The 23658-nt window shown below is 40.3% G+C and overlaps 1 protein-coding gene across 1 annotated transcript; it reads left to right on the top strand.

The window, feature by feature from the left end:
- Positions 1-20965: 20965 nt before the first annotated feature.
- cfd (complement factor D (adipsin)) lies at positions 20966-23304 on the top strand. Its single transcript, XM_026340571.1, has 5 exons — positions 20966-21100; positions 21391-21547; positions 21893-22034; positions 22147-22437; positions 22853-23304. The coding sequence occupies exons 1-5, from the start codon at positions 21037-21039 to the stop codon at positions 23027-23029; spliced, it is 831 nt and encodes a 276-aa protein (XP_026196356.1). The 5' UTR covers positions 20966-21036; the 3' UTR covers positions 23030-23304.
- The last annotated feature ends 354 nt before the right edge of the window (positions 23305-23658 follow it).

Genomic DNA, 23658 nt, shown 5'->3' on the forward strand with positions numbered 1-23658 from the left:
CAACCCTTTCACACATAAAAACACACACTGTTGCCATCCTCTAATCCAGCCCCCTCTGAGCTCAGGGTTCTGGGGAAAGGTTCATCCAGAGGGCGAAATCAGCCTCCATGGCAAAGAGCTGGGGGGCATACGATGGGCTTGGGGTGGGGGTGACAGGGATAGGGTGTGTATGAGTTTGCATGTGTGTGCATTTTGAGTTGGAAAGGATTGTGAGGGCTGTGAGAGTGAGAGGGAGCATCACTCCTGATGGTTTGAGTAGGCAGTGTGTGTGTGTGTGTGTGTGTGTGTGTGTGTGTGTGTGTTGGAGGTTCAGTGGTTCTGCGGTTCCTCACCCACATTTGTCTGGGTTCACTGCTCCGAGTGTCTGCTCCGGGGTCACGGCCAAGCTGTTGGTCAGCTCCTGGTCATGGAGGCTCAACGAGGCCACAGATTCTGGAGGGAAAGAAAAACAGTGGCTGTCTGGATTTACATGAAAAGACAAGTCTCAAACTCAAACTATCATTTTTTGATTTCTTATTTGTCATTAATATCATTGTTTACACACACTTGAACAAGAATGAAGTTCATGCATTGTTTTTGGTGGTTGTTGAGTGTATGTACATTTTACTTCATCTCCAGCTAACGTCCAGCCTACCAAACATTATGAATCCATAAGTTATATTATGTAAATATATGTTCTGAAAAGTATTTTCTTGCATTGAAAACTGTTGCTGTATTAACATAAATCAGAAATCTTAGACGTGGAGCTTCCTCTGCTGCACCAATACCAAACATTACCAATTAATTACAAGTCTCTGCAGGTTGATGTTCAGGAAATTAACTTTACACTTCACACTATTCACTCCGGAAAGCTGCCCAGTACTGCCACACTTGGCAGCTCTATTGGCGCAATTATGGGTTAAGTGCCTTGCTCAGGGGCAGCACAGTGGTGGTAATCAGCGAGAGGTTTGGTTTTAGTGAATGCAAATTCTATTCAGAGAGTGACAGAAAGGGGAGTGCCCACTGCAGCATTAGGTGTGTGTGTGTGTGTGTGTGTGTGTGTGTGTGTGCGTGCTGTTTACAGTTTACACAGCAGCAGACTGGCAGAGCATCAAAACCATGTTGCTTTTTGTTATGAGGTAAACACAACTCCCAACCCTCAGGCAGCGCCTGGACAACAGCAGAGCCCCAGAAGGTCGCCCATCGTCCATGATACCCCAGCACTCCAGAGCTCCAGGAGAAGACTTTCAAACCAGAAGGGACACATTAAAAGATGATGTTATAATGTGTTGACGCTTATATTATGACAGGCAGCTTAAAGACTTTTAGTTCAGACTACAGTCCACCGTTTGTCATTGAGTTTTTTGTGCTTTTTAATTATCCACAGTGAAGATGCCAGACTCGGATGCTTCTTGTTTAACAGTCATAAATCTGAGTACAGCCATTGCTGCCCACTGAAGACTGTTGTTATGATGTATGCTTTCCCAATTAGACAGATGTGAACACCTCAGAGAAATGTTTCTAATCTGTAGAGAGAAGCTAAGATCTGCAATTCACCTTACAACCAGAGCGGCTGAAGTTACGTAGGATTGATTTGCCCTAAGACATGCTGCAGTTTAACTCGATGTAACTTAACTGCATGACCAAAATAGCTTGTGCTGAACATAACAGTAACATAGTAAGATAAGTATTTACGAAAAATTCTTCCTCAAACACCCAAAGAAAATGTATTATTGAGACATAGTGTAGGAACACCTTGATGTCGACAGCCAGTTCTTCCACTACTGATTTCACTACAGTTCGAACAGTTACTACAAGTTAAAGCTATTGAGGTCTTTGTGAATTTGTCTGAGCTAAGTGACTGAAACCCACAGAAAGGGAAAGAGGGATATGGTCTGGGGGATTTTGTATGTGTGTGTGTGTGTGTGTGTGTGAACCGAGGGAGGAAAGAGTCGGAAAGCCCAGTGCAGGTGCAATCCAGGGCCATCCGCGACGCTCTGTCAGCTTCGCTCCAGTCCAGCAAGAGGTTCAGACAGGGGGGTAGAGGGTGAGATCTTCTCACCCCGCTGGCCTTCTTCTGTGAAGCAGAGCTGGTAATTTGGACAGAAAACTGGATGAGTGCCCAGCGGCCCAGCAGAGCCTGAGCAGGGAGGCAGTGAAGCAGCCCACGGTTGGGGCTCACAATGGGGGAGAGGGGCTGAACTCAGGATGACCAATATGTTTTCACTCGTTCATTCATTCCGCTTTTCCTCAGATTGCCTCTCTTCACCCTGTCCCCTTTCCTTCCCCTTCTGTTCTCTTACTGTACTGATCCACTTTTCCATGATCAGCTTAGTCTGTCTCAACTCTCCCAGACGGTTCATCGACTCCATTGTTAAGAATGCATACCAGGAGAAATACAGTTTGTCTTTGACTTGGGTAACTCACTTAAACATTTTCTTTACAAAGTAATGAAAACTAGTATTAACTCCTCATTGTTATATGAGGAGGTAACCTCCCAGTGTCAGTCTGTCAAGTTGGAGTTTACATGCATGCTTTACATGTTTACAGTAACAAATAAATGTCTTTATTAAGATATTAGACATACTCTAAATTGCTTCTGAGAAATTGCATTAACAAGAATGGGACGGATGGATGAACAACATGTCAACATGTAATTATTCATAGCTTTGAGCACCACAAACTACATCCATACACTGGTAAAGTGACTCATAGGCAAAACGTACACACCCAGCAGTGATTGGGCAACATTATTCTTTATGTTTTTATCCTTTTTTGTCTTTCACACACTCTAATATTTGGTTGGACTACGTTAAGTTGAGATTATGGCACGCATTTACCATGACATTGTTCTGATAAGCTTTTACAATATCACAACATATTCTGGTCCAGAGACACCAAGATCTTGTTTTGATGATGGGAGAGTCAAACCGCTTCTCCAGCACATCCCAAAGATTCTCAGTGGGGTTAAGGTCTGGACTCTGTGATGTGTCCTGCTCCCTGATTCACTCTTTCGCAATTTGAACTCGATGAATTCTGACACTGTCATCTTGAAATATTCCGGTGTGATCAGGGAAGAACAAATACATTGATTAATAACCTGTCCTTCAGTATATTCAGGTAGTCAGCTGACCTCATTCTTTGGACTCATAACGTTGCTGAACTTAGACCTGACCAACTGCAGCAACCCCAGATCATAGCACTGCCCCCACATGCCTGTACAGTAGACACTAGACATGATGGGTGCATCACTTCACTCTGGAACAGGGTAAATCTGAACTCATCAGACCACATGACCTTCTTCCATTGGACAGTTCTTAACCCAGTTTTAGTAGTTTCATCAATCTCCTTAGATGATTTCATTGCTTGATTCATACTTAGTTAAACCAGGTGGTCACTTTTTATTGGATAGACAGTGTGTGTATAGTTGTTACTATATTTACTAAAGGTATTACAAATAGGATCCGAGCTGTTGCAACACTGATATTCTTGTTCAAATAAGAACCTATCATCTATCCTGAGCTAATTTATTTTTGTCATGATTAAATTGTGACTTTAGTATCTATATTATCTCCAGGCTACTTTAGGCTGCGGTCTGTCAGGGTTGCTGGATCAACATGTCACTGATTACGTAATTCTCCTTTAAAATGCTGCTCTTTTTCACGTCCCTATTTTTGCACTCAAACAGAAAAGCAGTCTTGTAGATTCACCTGCCAAGCTTTGTTAGTCAGTGTGAGGTCTACATCTGCCAAGGCAGGCACAGCAAAGTGATAGAAGGTAATAAAGTACCCCGTAATAGAGCATCGCAGAGGAGGTAATTACAGTGAGGGGTGTCTTTTAAAGGGTTGTTTGTAATGATTCATGGTTGCACAAATGCAATTTTCCTGTCACTCCCCTCTCATCACTCATTGCTGCTCGCCTGGATCTGCAGGTAGCCTTCCCTTCACCCCTGCAAAGACCATCACTAACCATGCTAACTAGACACATTAAAAACCCCTCCATTAATTCGGCTAATGTTCATTTTGGTGGCTTCTCTATGCAATTTCTGGTAGCACTGTAGCTTCCAGCGCAAACTGATTCTTTCATCCCACGCACCAAAACAGCTCCTTGTGTGAATATCATTATTTGCTGCTGATAAACAATGAGCAGGATGATTCAAATGTTCAATCTGGCCCGTTTACTTGCATGTGTGAGCATGCAGGAGTCACTGAGGCACAACGCAAAGACAGTTAGCCTTTTTAAATTCGCCACCAAGCAGACTTGAATGACAACAGCACAAACTGTTTCAGTTTACAGTTGCTGTGAGGTAAAATAAAAGAAAATGGTTGATTTGATTCCTTTTTAAGGGTTTGATTTGATTTTAGAAAATAAAAACACATAAAAAGAAGCTAAATAAAGGTGATGCACATGACAGATGAATTCTATAATCTAATTCATAGGAACTGCACAAGTGTGTCTAATTTCTCTTTTCTAAATTCCAGAAAAGTTCATTTTTATGTGGCTTTGATGTGACATATTTAAATCAGAGAGGTCATCATCTCTAACTTAGACTCATCTCTGATCATCTCTTAGGCCTATAGAGTTGTCAGGACTGACTACTTGTCACCACAAGAAAAGCTTCTCAGCAGCCTGAGGAACCCCCCTCTTCTTCTTTAATAACCTGGGTTTGCATGAGACGTCATTCATGTTCAGAAAAGTGCTCGGGCAGGCTGGAAGAGACTCGCGGCAGAGCATGCAGCAGCACACCAACACCGTCTTTTCCCTTCACATCCCAGCCCCAACCGAGACCCAGACATCAAAGGCAGGTGGAGTGAAACCATGAAATTACAGGTAAGGTGTCAATTACCCTTTGAAACCAAGCACTCTCCAAATCCAGGCAAGACTGAGCCGGTCCCTGGAATTAAAACAAATAAAGAAGAACTGAAGGAAGAATGGTAGTGAAGGAGGAGGGCAGCAGAGGAGGTTTTACAGGCCGTGTTGACAATATGGCATCAGTATAAAAGGTCCTAATTCAGCTTTAAATTACCCCCATACTTCTCTCCTCTCACAACTGAACAGCCACCATCTTTTTTGTGTGTCAGGTTGGGGGGTTGACATCTACAACTAGACACTTGTTTTTACACACACTGACTTTCTCCTACATCCTTTTTTTTTGCTGGAAAAACAATTCTCTTTTTTACCCAATTACATCTTCACTCTTGCTCACCCACCTTTTTCTCCAACATCCAAAGCAATTTTCAGCTTGTAATGGAGAGTAAAGCCAACTAAACACCTTCTAATTGACAGTAACAACTTTTATGAGAGACATAAAAATCTTTATAGGGTATGTTATACTAGTTATTATCAAGTTAATTGCTAGTCATTGAAATTTCTTTTCATATTTGCTTTTGTAACAGGAATATTATCACCAGTCTTTTTATCCAAACAACAAGCTCATGTTTCTCAGCATTTCCCCTTCAACAATATACTAGTTTTTATTTTCTTATAAAGAAAACTGTCACTGTGGGAATTAATTGAATTAATTATTGGTCTCTCTTGCCCTTTTTCTCTTCTTCTCACTGTGCGCCATTAAACCAGTTGACAGCTCATGTGGGAAAAAAAAATTCAACCATGGCTTTGGGTTACACAACACACACCCACCTGCTGAGCCACAGACAGCGCTAGCCTGGTCCAGCCCAGACATTGCAGAACACCCACAACGTCTCCCCACCCCTGGCCTGCCTTGCTCTGCCCACATCAAGTTGGGTTCTGGTGTATTTGGTGCAGCTAGAATCGCATCTTAGTGGATATAAAAAAACATACTTCATATGGATTATATCTCAAAAAACTTTGTCAGATGGTCACACCATTAATAACGATTTATTAGAGCTCTCATAATTTATCAATGATACCCTTCTGACTACAACTAATAACAACCTCTTATGGTGGTGCCTACTGAGGTAGAACATTCTTCCATGGCAGATTGTTCCACCTCATTCACACTGTGTGGTTTTAATGCACAGACAATAACTCGGACAGGGCCACTCCAGGACCTTTTAGTGTTCTTCAAATATCGTCTTGTTGGCAGATGCAGCAGTGGCCTAACACTGGACAAGCAGCAGGTTTCTTTACATTGTCCTTGAAAATGTCAACAGTTTTTCTTCATGAACCCATGCAGGAGAACAAGGTTGCCTGTGCCTGAAGCAGCAAAACAGTTCCACCACATTATGCTCCCACCACCATATTTACCTGTAGGAAGGGTTGAAGGCCTCTCTCTTCTGTCCATTGGTCTCATCAGACTAATGGACAGAATATCAAGTTTTCAGCAGGTAAACTTCAGTCTGGCTTTGATGTGCTGCCGTGTGAGTAATGCTGTATATCTTGGACAATGACCCCGAAGCTCACCGTGAAGAAGACACATCACAATAGTGTGTCTTGAAACATCAAAAGCCATTAAAGCAACAATTGACATGTCTCTTTTTAGCCTGATGAAATCAATCATTTCCATCTAGGGGCCTTAACCTTGATACTATCTGAAAGTTTAGATAGTTAAACATTGGGCAGAATTTTAGGGAAATATTCCACAGCTTCTTGGGGGCTAATCGTTTTAATTCCAGGTTGATGTAAAACCTGAGGTTAACAGTTGACTCTCATTGTAGGAAACATTTAATAAAACTGGAGAATTGGATGGAGGCTCAACAACACCATCTGTTGAAGGTCATGAATGGAGGTTGTGATGTGATTTCTAGTTTGGATTAAAGTAAATGTTTGTTTGACTCTTCTCTATGAAGGTGTTTTAAGTGATATCTATCTCACCTACCAACATACAATGCATACATCAGTTTAGCTATCAGGTCGTTAAAACATTGTTTATGAAGGCCCAAGGCAAATCTACTACTGTGTCTGCACATAGTGTATTTATAGTTTTACTATTACGAATATACCTGCGTATTAAAAACACTTTACTGATGCTAAAACATGACTTCCACATTTGAACACGCTGGTGTTTTTGTTTAGTCTACTGTCAAACAGTACACCTTGTCTGCATGTGCCTTGTCTCTATGTGAGGTCTTATTGCTTTAGCTTCATTCATTGTTTAACTGCTGTGTAGTGTGCCAGCACCAATTAATGAAGTAAGATTCCTGGTATACCGCTTGCACTTGGCATGCAGACATGATTCCAGTATAGAGCAACACTAAACAGGTTAAAGCCTAATTCAAGAACTCAATCGCGATATTGTCTTTAGTAATAAATGTAGAGACATTTTGACAGTTACCATGGATCTGACAAACTGTATCTTGATTAAACACCTGACAAATGTAAGTGAGGAGAATGTGTCTTTGTCTGCCACCCACCCACGACCGGGTTACACCAGCTTTTCCATGACAGATTTTTTAGCAACTCCAAGCAGGTTTTAGACATTTAGATTTAGTAAAAGTCAAAACTAAAGTGTGACATCACTACTTCGTTAGCTGTAACATAAAATGTCAAAAATAAAGTTGATTGTTTGTGTAACATCAGGGATCACAGAGCAGCGAGGAGTCAGACAGCCTTAACAGAACCCTGATCCTAACACCATCGAGTCCGCTTTGGATTACAAAAAGACAAGACAATGGGAAAGTCAAAATCCACAGAAGAACATTGGCAAAGTCCTCCAGGGTGCAACCGAAGGACCTTGAAAAACAAATGCAAATGCGTCTTTACAACGTGTGCTGACCTGCAATTGAATTAATAATACAGTATGTCTCAGCAGTAACAGTATTCATTTAGTTTAGAATGACAAATTAGTTTGATTTATATATGTGAATGTAGGAAAGAGTTTCAGAGCCAATTGTATTTATAATATATAATTTATAAGTGGCACATATCAGACTGAAATTAATTTCACAAATATGACATTATTTATTATTATAATATAGTGAATACTGTTTTATTTTATACTATTACTACAGAGAAACATGCACTTTAAAGAGGTAAATAATGGCTAAAATAGCTCATTAATGTCATTAACTGTGTCATCTTCTCACATCACAGCATTTCAAGTCAAGTGTCAGGTGTTTCAGCCATATTCTAACAGATCACATATTAGTAACATGGTTAGTTAACGCCCTGTCACAACAGTTACACTCGGCAGGCTTTTTAGATTTTTAATTGTGTATGAAACCACTTTACCTGTAGTGGAAATGCAAAAGTCATCAACTCACTTTACCTGTGATCAGGTGTTTACAGATGTTTAGTTGTTATACAGACTGCTTATACTGTATCGTAATGAGTGCTGAGTATTACTCTGAACGTAAACAAAGTAACAGAGAGGGCGAGGCAGACAGAGCAGACAGCGCATCTGTCAACGACCTGATGACAACAATAAGTCATCTACCTCTTCAGGTTCATAAACAACTTCCCATTATTAATAACTGCCGTGATTCATTGTGGGCTGCGGTCTCCAGCTCATCACAGCCAAGTGTTTTATGCATGACTTGTGCTGAAATGCTAGTGTATGTGGCTTCGTTTCCTTCAGCCCAGGCCAAAGATATGTCAGTTCATCTTACACTTCCTAATGAGTTTCTAATCTGGTTGATCAGTAGGAAGATGTCAATCACAGTGGACACGGCTGCTTCAGTACTGGGCCCGGAAGGATCCAGGGTTTCTTATGGTCACTCTGTAAATTCACAGGATACGTGGACATTTGATCCACTTAAGCCTGCAGATGAGTGGCAAGAAAAAAAAGTATGTGAACCTTTTGGTTTCTGCATTAGTTTGTCAGGAAATGTGATCTGATCTTCATCTAAGTCAAGAGTATTAAGAAATATAATGTGCCTAAAATAATAATGTCTTTATGGAGAACGACCATAAAAACCTCAAAGTGATAGTGGAATAGTTGTTGTATGTTCCAGTATATTCCTGTCTTGTAATTAAAGTGGTTGCTTGGATTAATCATTATTTATTATTATTTATTTATTATTTAATCAGACACAACAAGCGGTAAAACCAAGCTTTACTTATGTTTCTTAATAGTTAATAAATCTAGAACTAAAAGTGGATACTGTAAATATATAGTACCACAAATGTCTAACTTATATTTAGCAAAAAGCCAGGTAACCCTTGATTAAGAAGCTCTTGGAGACGCTGAGCTTTTAAACAATGTGTGAACTCACTTTTATCAGAGCCGCGTGCCTAACAACCATTGAGTGACACTATTTGTCTGAGTCTGCTTCAGAGGGGAAGTGATGCAATGTCAAGGCAGAGCGTTCAAAAACAACACAAGCGGAAAATCAAAGAGGCTATGCGTTTGCTCAAACAAGCCGCCCGGCCTCGTTGACAGACAAGGAGCTTCAGCGGAGGAGCCTTGAAAAAGCCTTAAAAGTCTTGAAAGTCTGGTGTCACTGCTCTGCTGTCACTCAGACACATATTTAGATACTAGAAAGCGAACTGTCCCTGTTGTTGCTACGCGTGTGCAGCAGCCAAGTGTTCCAGGCAAATGTGCACAAGTTTCTATCTGCTTGCCTGTGTGTGTGGTGGAATTTCATTTTATGACTCAAACATAAATTATAGATAGAGATTACAAAACAGCATCACTCCAGGTTTGATGAGTAAAACGTAGCTGAAAACATGTGTTACCACAGGTAAATCCAACAACATCAAGTGCTGGAACAAAAGTATAGGAATATTTTCACACTCTGGAGGTCTATTGTTACTGCTCAGCTGGGACAAGACAGCTGGCCCCCATGCTATGCCATTACATCGGATCCCCTTATTACAGAGAATCCCAGCAGTGATGGAAATAACCTGCCGTCCTGGACCAGGTAGCTTGACAGGCCCATAAATCAAATCTATTTTGGGTGGCAAGAGCAGCAGACCGGCGTTGGGGAGGGCTCGCCGGGAGATCAGTTAGAAGAGAAAAAGTAGGGTAAGGAGAGGGAGGGAGGAGTTTCCTACGCTTGTTGACAGGTTTGGACGAGGCTTGAGCAAACAGGCTCTTCAAGGTGTGAGAAGTAAGTGGGGAGACGGGTTAGAAGCAGCCGCATTGGCTGCGAAACTTTAAATCAGCAAAACAAAAAATCCAAGAGCGGGTTTTTTAAATGTTTTATTTTCCTCTCTCCTCTTTTCTGCTGTCCCAGGTGGGTGGGGTTCGTTTCATCAATATGGAAGGAGCAGGGTGGAGCATCCTTTATCTGACATTTAGAGTTACCTGAGAGTGTTTGTGTTGGTAGTTCGGGTTCCACTGTGCACATAACACATAATGGATGTTAAAACAATATGTTTTCAGATGCCCACTGACTAACTGGGTCATTATAGGAAGGAACCATAAACAAGTATAGGTCTTTGCGACTACTTATTTTAACAAGAGGTCTGTGAAGTCACAGCAGTACCATGCTAATGTAGTCAAACTGCATCAGCAAACATATTGTTTGCTATTTAACTATTTAAACATGCTAACATTGGCTAGTTGGCACTAAATTGTTAATAGATTATAGTTGTACTGTGAAACTTGGATCTGATGATGGTGCTCGACAGAACATCATGGGAACGCTGGTGTCAGGACAGTTCGTGCACATCTGTTGAGCTCAGTCTGAACCTACATGTTAAACTAATAGACTGGAAGCTGTCGTGATGGTAAATGTGTCTCTCTTGTAGTTAGAAGAGACAAAATATCTCATCTGAACAACACACAGTGCAACACCACAGCTCACTAACCTCAGAGCGTTTCCATTGGCTGCTGATGCTCATAATTGGCACACACACACACACACACACACACACACACACGTCGTCCTCAGTGGTTTACTTTGAAATTATTTGTCTTGTGGCATCATAATAATCAAAAGCTATTCTCAGATTTGTTTTACTCGGTTGGGATTTTGGTGATTTGTGTCTGTTACATTCCTTGTGGTGTTGTTGTCTATATCCTGCCACCGTCTCTTACTACACTTTGACTGATTGTGCGTCTAATTATCATCTTGAAAACTGAAGTGGATGGATTCCCTGTGATCACTATGGTTTACATTAATTAGCCAGTACGATGTTTTATTGCTGTGTAATCAAGTCGGTATAAACGTAAAATGTTTTGAAACCTACAGTGAAAAGTCAGCAGCGTCTTCTGACAGTGGGCTTTAAAATCCTAATGTAGAAAGATGCAGCCTCACATTCTGCACTATTGTTTCATCATGCAGAAGAAACCAGGTACTGCTGCATCGGATGAAGGAAAATGTTTAACCAACAAAATAAAGTGTGTCGGCTAATAGAAGATTTACAGTAAATGTCTTCGCTGCTGCCGACGACTGAAGGAAATCTATAAGAAAACTTTTGGCTTGTTGCTCTGGACTCCACTGTACCAAATGTTTCATATGAAGGTTTAGTTGCAGTCGGTGCATGGTTATGGAATAAAGTAGAGGTCATTTTAGTTTCTCAGGAGCATCATGCCACTTACAGAAACATGGCCTGCAGTAAGAAGTAATATCAGAGCATTAAATATGTGGAAATCATTGTTAGCTTTGGCAGTGTGTCTGACTGGTTGTATATACACAGATGAGTTTAATCCAGCTGTGTGGCTGATCTGGATATGGAGACGTTATCCAGAGGGAAGCCACTTACAGAGCTGTAGTTATCACTCCTATTAGCAAAAACCGCTGAGAACAACACAGGCAGGTAGCAGGCACAATGGCACAATTGTTTGTCTGGGGCAAGGCAGGATAATTTGAAGAGCTTTTAATATTCACATATATCTGTTACCAGTTTGGACTGCCGCCTTCTCCTCCCTTCCAGGAGGGCTTGTTTAGCGCTGAGCCCCGGGGGGAACAGGTGGATTTTAGGTGCGTTCTCTCACTGCGTTTGCACAAACCCACACACACCAGGAGACGCAATTGCTGAATGGATGACATAGTTCAAATGTTTTTAATTAGCTTGTAATAGTGCCTTTATGTCCCATATCTGCGTCATTTGCATACCTCATGAGTCGGAAAAGGGTGATTATGTTCCATCATGCCACCCATTGGTGTTTTCTTTGGGCACGCGATGCTATGTGTACTTGGCAGGGGAGCCGGTCTCTGCATTTCAACACAAAGCATTTTGTTTTAGTGCTAATTACACGGCAGGCAAAGGCAGATGGTCCCTGTTTTTTCCTCCTCTGTGTTTGTAAAAGTTATTGACAATCGGCCCTGTCTAGCCATAATACGCCAGAGGCAGAGGAATCAACCACTTCCAATGTAAACATTGCAGGGAAAGGAGCCTCAAATGCGGCATATTTTACCCTGACAACTGTAACTATGTTGAACAAATTAGCCCCAGAATCCCCGGGTGTTTACACTCCTTGAAATGAAAGAGATTGTCTTTCTTCTGACTGACAGTCGGGATCCTTCAGATTTAGAGTTTTGTTTTTATTGCTGCAGTTCTGAATGGCCACGGCGAATGACACCACTCCAAGGTGCCAGTCTGATTCTGTGTGTGTGTGTGTGTGTGTGTGTGTGTGTGTGCCAGGATCAAAGATCAGCTTCACAGGTCATTTTACATTTAAAGACTTTGTCTGTGTGTTTTTCTCTGTTGAGCGGATTTCTGTGGTGTGTGAAAACGGTTGGACGGGTCAGTGACTGAGAGCCACTCTCAGCTCTTTCTTGCCCCTCTGATTGTCCCATGTCTGCATCCAACAGTTAGTCACACCAGCTTCAAAGGAGGCGGCCTGTCACACCCTGCACTTCAAAGACACACTGTTAACATCCACGCCAGTCGATCTGTACACAGAAGTGAAGGAAGTCCTACGTCTCACATAATACACCTAATGATGTTGCAGCTTTGTCCTCACTGGACGAGACGTGACCTTTAAAAGATTTGTCCAGTAGTTGCCCCAACTGTTCAGCTTCAAAATTATAAAAAAAAAATCTTTTAGCATTGTTTGTTCTCAATCAGTTTAACATGTGGAGTCTACAATGAGACTCACAAGCAGCCAGTGACAGTGCATACTGTACATAAATAAGGTGTGGGTCCATTTATAGGTGAAAGACATGAAGAATGTTTCTACAGTGGCCTTAAATAGTTTATTTTAGCAAACAGCTGTAAGATATGTTACCTGTAACCTAAAGTAAAGTTTGTGCCCTCACACTGCGTTTATACATTTCCTGTTGCAGGAGAACAATAGTCACCACAGTTTACAATAAACAAGATCTTCTAATAGTGACACTTCAGAAAATGCTTCTGGTCATAGAAAGTGAAGTCAAACCACCAGCTGATGATTGTGCAGCAACACAAACTTTAACTTCAGACTGTTTGCAAACTGCACATTTTACACATATTCACAAGTAACAGTGGATTAAACATCTCAAAAACATCATTAAATGTAAATAAATCCAGTTAAATTTACAGTCAAGCTGGATCTACAGACAAATGTTAAATCATTTATTATCATCTATCATCATTTATTTACACAGCTACACCATGAATCGAACTTTCTGTGTTGGTGATGATTTAGTGCCCTCATCCAGATTTAGTATATTTTGGGTGTATTTTAATTGACAGGTGCATGTTGTTAATGAATTTGTAAAGGAGTTAGTGAGGAAGTCTGCTTTTGTATTTACACACAATTAACAACTTGGCAAAAGTGCATACATGGAGTAGAACTTGTTGGATTCAGCTGAGTCATTTCTCTTTCTCCTCGCATCACAGGCTTCGGTAATCTGTCCCTTTGAGCCAAAACTGCCCCAAAACTGTTGTTTGAAGAGTTGGACATAGACATAGAGAGGCAGAGCTTCTGAGAGGGAAGAGAGAGATACTGTAGAGTCTGCAAGAAGAAACAGTCGCTCGATCTGCAGCTGCCTCAATTAAAGCACTGACAGCTTCCAGTGCAGATTCATCTTCTTTAGCACTGACAGCCGCCTAAACCCTCTGAATACCTCCAGGCTGAGCTGCACACATGTACACCCAAACACGGTGGAGGTGTCAGACTGTCACAGGAGCAGTGTGAGCTGCTGCTGGCCTCAGATCTCACGCTTTAGTAAAACACTGGTTTTCTGTCTTTGCTCTCGGGAGTTTGGAAGTTGCTCACATGAGTTGGAGCGCAGGTGGTCCGACCTTCTGCCAAAGTGATCTGAATCTGAATCTGCGTAAATTACCACGTCTGAAAACCTCACTTTCACAACATGTTCAGACGAGGCCCTGCAGTCTCAGATCATCTCTCTCTCTCTCTCTCTCTCTCTCTCTCTCTCATGTTTTCTTTCTTTCCCTCCTTGTTCTCTTTCTGTTTTTGTCTTTTGCTTTTTCACGCCGTGTCACATTGTTTTCGTCTTTTCTTTTAACCTCCTCTTTGTCCTGCTTCTTCTTAGAAAAATAAAATAAATATACAAAATAAAAAGTTTAGGTTAGGATATGTAGAGAATAGTGAACATAAGTAGTGAAGATGATTTTAGCAACAACATCATTGGTTTTTATGTAGCAGTGTAAAATACATATATAACAATACAGAATATACACATGGGTCATATGTAAAATATTACTGGAGGGTTGGTGATTTTTAGTTCAGGCCTGTCTAACCTTTGTTGAAGTAAAGGGGTTTTATTTGTAAGATGATGACCAAACTAGAGTTAGAGTGTTTTTTTCTTTTATTGAATTTAAATGATCATCAAACCGATCCCTGATATTTCATGAGTTTGAGTAAACACGACAGAGGCAACAATCTTTGTCTTAATTATAATTTCACACAAGGCACTCGACTGAAATTCTAAAAAAGAAATGTAATTGATTAAGCAAACAACTAAAGTGTAAATTTAAAACATGATAAAAGCATCTTTGTGCCTGCATGTACGGTAATGAACATATTTTCAAATACTAAATGTTCACATATCAGTTAGTGTTAAATGAACACTGTAATCAAGCCATTAGTGGATATAATAACGTATCTTTGTCACATTTGTGTCTTTATCTATAAAAGTTTGATTTCCTAATGATAAAACTGTGGAAGCACTAAGACAGAAGTGTGAACAGGAGCATCCATGTCTTCTCAAGGACTTTTCTCTGTTTCCCAAGTCTCCAGCTTTGGACCTTGAGAGTCCAGAGGAGAAATTAAGTTGTTGATTTAGGGATTAATTTTTACTCCCGCTGTGTAATTACAGATACATCTCTTCTTTCTTTCTGTATCATCGTGGTCTCGCTGTGGGAACGTGAGCAGTAGTAGTTTTCAGGCTTGTGGAGCTGTCGCACATTCTCAGCCCCGCTCTCTGGATGTACAAACAAACTGAGCACTGTGCGCAGATGGGGACAAAAGGCAGGCTTATGGGCGAGGCGAGGAGGAGTCAGGTGGATCAAGGAGCAATGTGGGAAAGGTGGAATCTCCCGAAGATCCTCCTGGGACCACCACCAGGAAGAGAGATGTCAGATTTACAGGATTCAGCTTTCTCCTGGGAAACACAGAGGCTCTGACGCACTCATGTACAACACAGAGCTTCGTATACAGGTTCAGTGGGAACACGCCTGATGGTAGCCAAATGCTTTCAGACATTTTACCATTCCTGAGAAAACAATCTGGTGCGTTTCACACACAGGCAAATTCAAACTTGTACAGTCACACATGTCCTTCGAAGACTGTGCTGGAAGAGCTGACGTGCGACACACAGATACACGGATTGATAAAGGATTCAATTATTCATGGGAAATTTCTAACAAACATGTTTCACAAAAAGTGAAAATAACAATGTACCTTAGAAGATAACAATCTATTTTACATTTGAATTTCAACTAAATTCCCTTGAAAACTGTTAGATTTTATATTCCCATATTTAATGACTCAACCAAAAACGGGGAAACATTTGACATTTTTCATTATAAAAGCAATAAACTACTATGTTCACACATCTAAACCTAAATGGTTTGCTCTGTTTCCTTTTTTTTATTGTAATTTCATTTTCCAACTATATAATTTTAACGAAATCAAGGATGAAAGCTGGAATATTTTGATGTAATTAGCCTGCTACATAGATATTATATTTTCATATTCAAATAAAAAAAAGAATTATGAGGGGAAAAACATCAAGTGTCTACAGTGTGACCTTTTCATAAAGCACTTTCCAAACTCATTACCTGAAAATTCATCATCATTATGCCCAAAAGTATATATTATGCAGATTAAAAGCACCATAATTACTTTTTATGGGTTCCTATTGAGAAAAAAAAATCATACCCACATTTTAAAAAGTGTCTATGTTTTCCAAACTGAAAATACAGGCTGTCATGATTTTCAAAACGCTTTGGGAGAAATATGAGTGTGAGCTGCAGAGTGCGAGGATGGCAGGTTTGTGCGACCCCAGCCTGAGGTAAGAAGAGAGATTAGAGAGATTACAGTTAAAGAGTATCTCGTCCTGTGGAACCCCTTCTAAACACCAGCTCCCATCAGATGGGCCTGGACTGATGGAGGAAACAGCAGAGATTATACGCGTTTAACAGTAATCCCCCTCTTCTGGAGCAGCGCCAGCGCAGAGCAGAAGACCTCCACTCGACTGGAGAGACAAAGAGAGACGGAGAAAGACAAACAAGGTGAAGAGTCCACATTTTACTGCAGTTTATCAGGACTTCAACCACTCTCTTTGTTTCTCTCAATTGAAACCTAATAATAGAGATCTAGTTATTTTTTAAATTAGACAAAGTAGATACATGAAAAAGCAAATACCAAATAACCACAGGGACACTGGTTCATGACCAGCTATGACACTGGTATGTATGTCATGCCCTCTCGTGTTTCCTGTCTGTATCTCCTCTGGGGAAATCTTAATCAAAGGGTAAAGAACCAAAGAATTAGCTTCAACACATCCTGCAAACACTTTTTGTTTATGTGGTTCTGAGAGTTGTTCATCATATAGTTAAATCACATTTTTAAATAAGATAAAATCACATGTGACTGATAAAATGCTGAATAACAGGTCAAACGTGTCAGATTTTAAGACTCATTCTATGGATTTCTATAACATCTAATGTATGTTACAGGTATTTTCATATCCTGTGCGTCACCCAACCTCTGACTCCAGGGTTAACAAAGACATAAACTTTAACAGCTTCAAGAATTATTAATTATGTGTCAGTGATGTTGTCAATCATATTCTTTTTTTTTTTTTGTTTTGGTGGTGCACAATCCTTTTGCATACATTTTGATCACAAGCAGTGCCAGACAGACCTGCTGACTCAGTGTCTGAGAATGAGAGGCAGAGGTGGAATGAGCGAGCGAGGGAGGAAAGACATAGATCGAAAGAGAGAGAGAGGGAGAGAGAGAGAGAGACATAGATCGAGAGAGAGAGAGAGAGTAATGAAACTTTTAGAAAACATAAAGTGGAAAATGACTCTGTTAACACACCTCTGATAACTGGTTCAGTGCCAGACCACACACATGGATGAACAGATATGGATTTCTACACACACACGCACACACACACACACACACACACATACAACCACATGTAATAGACAAACCTACAGACACTCTGCACGCCTGGCTGGGTGGGCTTGGTTGCTCAAGGCGACAATTGTTAGTTTGTTAGAAAAGTTGTAATCCATCTCTACGGCAACAACAGCTGAAAGTTGAACAGTCCAGCAGAGCAATTATAAGGATTAGTAATCAATACATAGTCCTTTTAATGTATGACAACATGTGAAGTTCATGTATTAAACATATAACATTCAAATCTAGTGAATAATTGGGCTAAAATGCTGTTTAGTGAATCCCTCACGGATGCTTCATATTCTGCTTTACAGCAAATTATTCTGCAGCTAAATTCACTCATCATCACTTAGGTGGATACAGATGTCTTTGTCAGTTTTAACCTATAATTTCTAGTTATTATGCGCTTCCTAAATTGCATTTGTGAGCATATGTATGAGTCACGACTTACTGGCGAGGAGCAGGAAAATAGAGATGTGTGATCATGATTATCTGGCAGGTCAAACCCCCTGAGACATTAGGAAAAGACACTCTTAGTGAGCATTTGTGTAACTTTAATTATCATAATACCCCGAGTCTTGAGAAAATGACCTTAATGACAGAAAATTGGCACCGAGTTCAATCAGTAGAAGCACTTTTTGTCATGACGGGTGCAATAAGTGACTGTTTAACATTCACTCAATTTACAGTAAGTGCCATAAAGTGTCATCCCAACGTTCACTCAGTTGTTGGTTATTTATTTACATGGATGAGCTGCTTTGACTCTTCTGAAATCCTCACATTTTCTTGTGGCACTTCTTTGTGAGTTGAACCTGCAGAGGGCAGTGCAGCTCTAGAATTAGGAAGCGTCAGACTGGTGTTTTCCTCATTTCTTGGAAAATCCAGACATGGTTCAGCTGCTGCAAGTTATTTAATTCCATAATTTAATATTATAGTGTAACTGAGGATCCACAGAAAGGTGCAAAATTCACACACTTACTCATATAATCCATATCTCATATGACCTTTATTTAATCATGTTAATTCATTGCTGTTTGTAGAGGAAATCTTCTTGTTTCAGATATTTTTACAGTCCAGGAGGTGATAAAATGTCAGTGAGACAGGTCTCAACTTTCAACAATATATAAACTTTTTAATCTGCATTAGTAACACACTCGTTTAGTTTGAGTCTGAAGTGAGTAACAGTGAACAAACTGTGATCAGAGGACCGAGGGACCTGCTGATGATCTCCAATGTGCAGGTGTTGGATCATGAAGGGAAAGTATCGCAAACAGAATTCTTGATTTTGTTTGGGTCTGTGAATAAATTATTTGTGCAGAATGCATCACTCTTATCCATTTATAGTCTTTCTATAGTGTAAAGATACAGCGGCTGACAAGGACAAGTTCAAGGACACATCGGCTGGAATCGTTTGTGCTTCTCGACATGCAGCCTTCTGATTATCATTTGAACCCACCAAGCTCCTTCACTACTTATGTGATGATACAACAATGAGCAGCATGAACTATGAGGCAAAGGCAAGTGGAGGAGGTTGAGTTCAAGTTGGAACAGAAACTCCCTAAAATATAGTTTTTAGTTGGAGAGTTATATGTTTATACTTTGCTTTTATTGAAAACCAGAGGTAGAACATGTATGACACAGGTTTAGTGGGAAGAAAGTCAATCACTGGTTGACATGACGTCCAATATGAACTAATTACAAGGTGCAACAGACTTTGATGAAACAAAACAACATCAATTTATTTCCCTGGATAAAATATTTGACTTCTTAATGCAGTGCATGCAAACTCTGTCCTCCCCTGTGTTTCCATTCCAAATATAATCAGCCAAACAGACATTTTCCCAGACCGAGGGCAATATTTCTTTACAAGTTCACAACAGGATTACTCTGTCCAAACGCCAGACAACAGGCGTTTCAGTAGAACAAACATTCCTCAGAGCTGCTCTGGAAGCAGAAATGAATGCACGGGTTGAGATCTGTGCACGGAGCGGCGTTTGTCTTAACAAGAAACATCAGACTGATGCCAAGTGAAAAGACAAAAGGTAAAGACAGGTGGAAATCAGGGTGTAATATTATCTCAAAACATAGTGGTAAGTGTTCCTGACACGACAATTATAGTCTTTACCAGTAAAAGAGCTTAGATATTGCACATAAATCCTAATGTCAAACAACGTCCTGATGTGAACAGGGCACCGATAAAGAGATATGCTAACATCAGCTAAGTTGAGAACAGAACAATCGTTTGTTCAAAAATGGCGTCTTCAGTATGAAGGTTGTAAAAGACTTCCTCATTAGAAGATGATGGAGACATAAGGTTCATCTCTGGTTGTTTTGGTGTTCCAGTGTAATATGTTATCAGTCAACTCTACTGGGGGTGATGACTGCTATCTGCTTTTGTTTGGTCTCAAAAATGTTTGATATGATTCATTATAAACCCAGACTAAGGACTAACTGGACTGGACTAGGCTGTTGTTAAGTTGTTAGCAGTATATTGGGATTTTCATTTGAAAGCTGTGTTAGTTAGAAGCTCCGTGTACAAATCTGTATTTACATTGTATGCCTGAAACATTTTTTTCTAATATATCTTTTGCTTTTTGTACAATCAGCTTTGTGTGACGCTGAGGTCTGCAGCATGGATACAGGGGACAGTTCTGTCTCTCTGCACCTTCTTCAGCATGATGCTGGGAATGTTCTTCAAGCCTGCACTGACCAGTTTAATCTATTGTGTGTCATCTATAGGACAACAACATGAAGGTGGTGAACACTAACAGGCTGGACGAATGAATCAGGAGGACTGACTCTGGGCATGGAGCTAAACCCTCTACAGGTCTAAACCACTGTGAATCCTGGACGATCCCCTCACCCACCCCCCACACCGTGTGCTCGATGTATTTGTTGTACTTGTGCTGATGTGATTCTGTTCTGGTTCTTTTTTTTAAACAGAGAGCAGCTGTGACAAGAAAAAGCAATTTCCCTGTGGGATAATAAAGCTATCTGAATCCCGAATCTTGAATGATGTCAATGATGTGCATTGAGTATTTTAGATTTGTTCATGCACTGTATGAATCTTATAGTGCACAGTGAAGGTTTCTCCACACAGTTTTTCTTACATAATGTTTTTAACCTGCCCTAACTACAAAGTATACCAGCTGTTTTTATTTGCTGCAGACTGGCTTTGTCTCACTGTTTCCTGTTGGATTTACATGAGAAAAGGGATTAGATAGGACCACTATCTAACCTCCTTCCTGTGAGAGTTAGTGCCAGTCTCTGCATTATGTAACTCTGCATTGTTCAATGTTGTTAAAGCACAATACATGAAGGTTTCCTGAAGTACTGCTGATGTCAATAACTAACAAACAAATAAATGTGTGCAGTATGTGTGTGAGTGAGTGACTGATGTGTAATGAACATACAGTGTTGTTCTATCTGGATTTTTCAAGATGAATCTAGAGCACTGTATGGAGCAGACCGAACTCTAAGGAGAGAAAGTATTCAGATGTCAGTGAGCATGCTGAATGTTTTCCTGTTTTCCATTCCAGGAAACAGAGGAGGATTTTCAGACTCCCACTTGTGCCTTACACCATATCTATGTGATTTATGTTTCCTGTTTTCTCAAGTGGAAGCCATATAAACACCACGGTTGCTGGCTTTGTCTTAGTTAAACCAGCATCATGGTGTCAGGGAAAGAAGTGCTCGTGGCCGCTGCTGTTTTTGTTGTTGCCCTCATTTCACAGAGTGAGTTTGTTTTAAAGTTCTTTATCTACTAATTACCTGACAGCTTTTCTTAACTGTTATTACATCCCTGTACATTTGGCTTTCCTGTAATTTATTGCCCCACTGATTTTGATTTTCATTGTATTTTTCACTGATGTATTTTGATGGATTTGGTATCAAATCACGACTGTCTGGTATATACCATGTACTTTTTTTTATTTACTCATCAGCTTTTAGCAGCTTGTACTCAGGTTATCACAACATTTTGCTAATAATCCTCTCTGTCTGATTTTGTGTTTCGATCACTTTAGCTGAGGGTATAATTGGTGGCAGGGAGGCAGCGCCACATTCTCGGCCCTACATGGCCTCTATCCAGGTCCCGGAAGGAGACAATCTGAAACATGAATGTGGAGGGTTTGTGATCGCAGATCAGTGGGTGATGACTGCAGCACACTGTCTGCCAACTGGGTGAGAAAACTCTCCTATGCAACACAAAGTAAAAACTGAGGAACAGCTTGGATCACTTGACTCCAAGAAAGCTCCAAGTCATTTAAATCCTTTACTCGAGCTGAGACCTGGTGTAGCTCAGATTCTGTTTGTGTTCTAGTTTTGTTCCTTTTTTTTTTTTTATTACCTTAACATATATACTTTTTTAGTCAAGTTTATCTCATTGTGGAACAAATATCATCACTTTCACCTGTACACCCACATTCTGTGGTTGTTGTCTTTATTTAAAATCAAACCATGTCATCACACGATAGCATGTTTTTAGGATCTGTCAATACTACAATATTAGTGTTCTTTTTTTCATAGGCCAAATGGAAGGAAGGTGGTGTTGGGGGTCCATTCTCTGAGTGAACCTGAAGAGACAAAGCAAACCTTTGACATTTTGGAACTTTACAACCACCCACAGTTCAGCACGACAAATTATGATAACGATATAGCTCTAATTAAGGTAAGTGTGTGTGTGAATTGTTATGTTGTAAAGTTTTAGAGCACATTCTAACAACTGAACAAAAAGTGACATTAAAATCCTTTCATGTGTGATTTTTCTTTTTTTGTTGCAGTTGGATCGTCCATTTAACGCCTCCGAAGCTGTCAGAGCAGTTGAATTCCTGCGCACAGGCGGGACGAACCCCGACACTGGTGCAGAGGTGGAGACAGCTGGCTGGGGTTCCACTGACAACCTGGGGTCCAGACCAGACAAGCTAAAAGAGGTGGTCGTGGAGGTTATGAGCTCGGCACGGTGCAAACGCAGTGACTACTTTGGCAGAAAGTTCACCAGTAACATGATATGTGCACACAAAGTATGTCCAGATCCCTGTAATCAACCCGTTAAGAAGGAAGACAGCTGTGATGTAAGTTTTAGTGTTTTCTCTTCTGCTGAGTGGCTGCTTGTTGAATGTTGAATTAGTTCTTTGTTGTCCCCATATTAGACATACTTTGATAACATCATGTTAATACAACCGTAAGCAGTTTTTTCTTCTTTATTTATTATAACTTATGTAACTTTTTATTGAATCATTATTTGTTCAGTTAATCCCACTAGATCAAACCACATAAGCAACTTCTTTTTCAAGAAAGACCTGCTGTGCCCAACCACAACCACAGAACCACTATCTGTGGACTAAATGATGTGTAGGCGTCCAGAGCCGTTACTGTACCTCAGTTAGATGCCGACTTGAGTTATCAGCAAAGATTATCAGATGCAGGTTTGAATATTGCCATTTCCAGCTGAAGACTGTTCCTGCTTGTCTTTGTGTTGTCTTTCAGGGTGACTCTGGAGGTCCTCTCCTCTTTAACAACGTTGTAGTGGGCATCACTTCCAACGGAGGAATGAAGTGTGGCCTAATTAAAAAGCCTGGAATTTACACGATCATCTCCCACTACACTGAGTGGGTTGACAACACCATGGTCCTGCAGCCTACTCCAGCATTAACCGAAGAGTAGTGTAAAAAAAGGAAAGCATATTAAAGACCAGCATATTAAAGTAGCATCTACGTTCTCACCACTGCTTCAGCTTAGTCACTGACCTACTGTCTAACTGTTCTACCTGGAAATGAAGCTCAAGTGCTTAAATGTAGGAGTGAAGTGTGTCTTTGTCATTTTCAACTTATGCATGACTGCAGAGATGGATATAGAGATTAACTAGAATAATGTATATCATGTCATTGTACCAAATCACTTTATAAAGGAATCATTAAAAATACTGTTAATCACATTCACTTGATGTCTGGCTTCCTAAAAGGTCCATTAAACTATATCTAGTGGATGAAGACATTATAGCAGACAAAGTGTGAGTAGAAATGATTTGAGAATTGCACAATACATTATATTTTCAGCTTTCATCAATCATATTGTTTTGGTGATGTTGCATCACTTATATAGCAAGTGGAGTGTTTAAGCATGTAACTGTTACACAATCGAGATATCAACAAGCAGATGGTGTAAACTTGGCAGATAAGTTCTCACACCAAATGCAGAATTTAAGTTAGTAAATCAAAGCTGCAGCTGTGCTTCTCCTTTTCCTGCCTCCTCTGCTCTGTGCAGAGAAGTTTAGATATAAATAATTCCTGAAG

This window comes from Anabas testudineus, chromosome 22 (genome assembly GCF_900324465.2).
Source record: "Anabas testudineus chromosome 22, fAnaTes1.2, whole genome shotgun sequence".
Classification (NCBI taxonomy): Eukaryota; Metazoa; Chordata; class Actinopteri; order Anabantiformes; family Anabantidae; genus Anabas; species Anabas testudineus.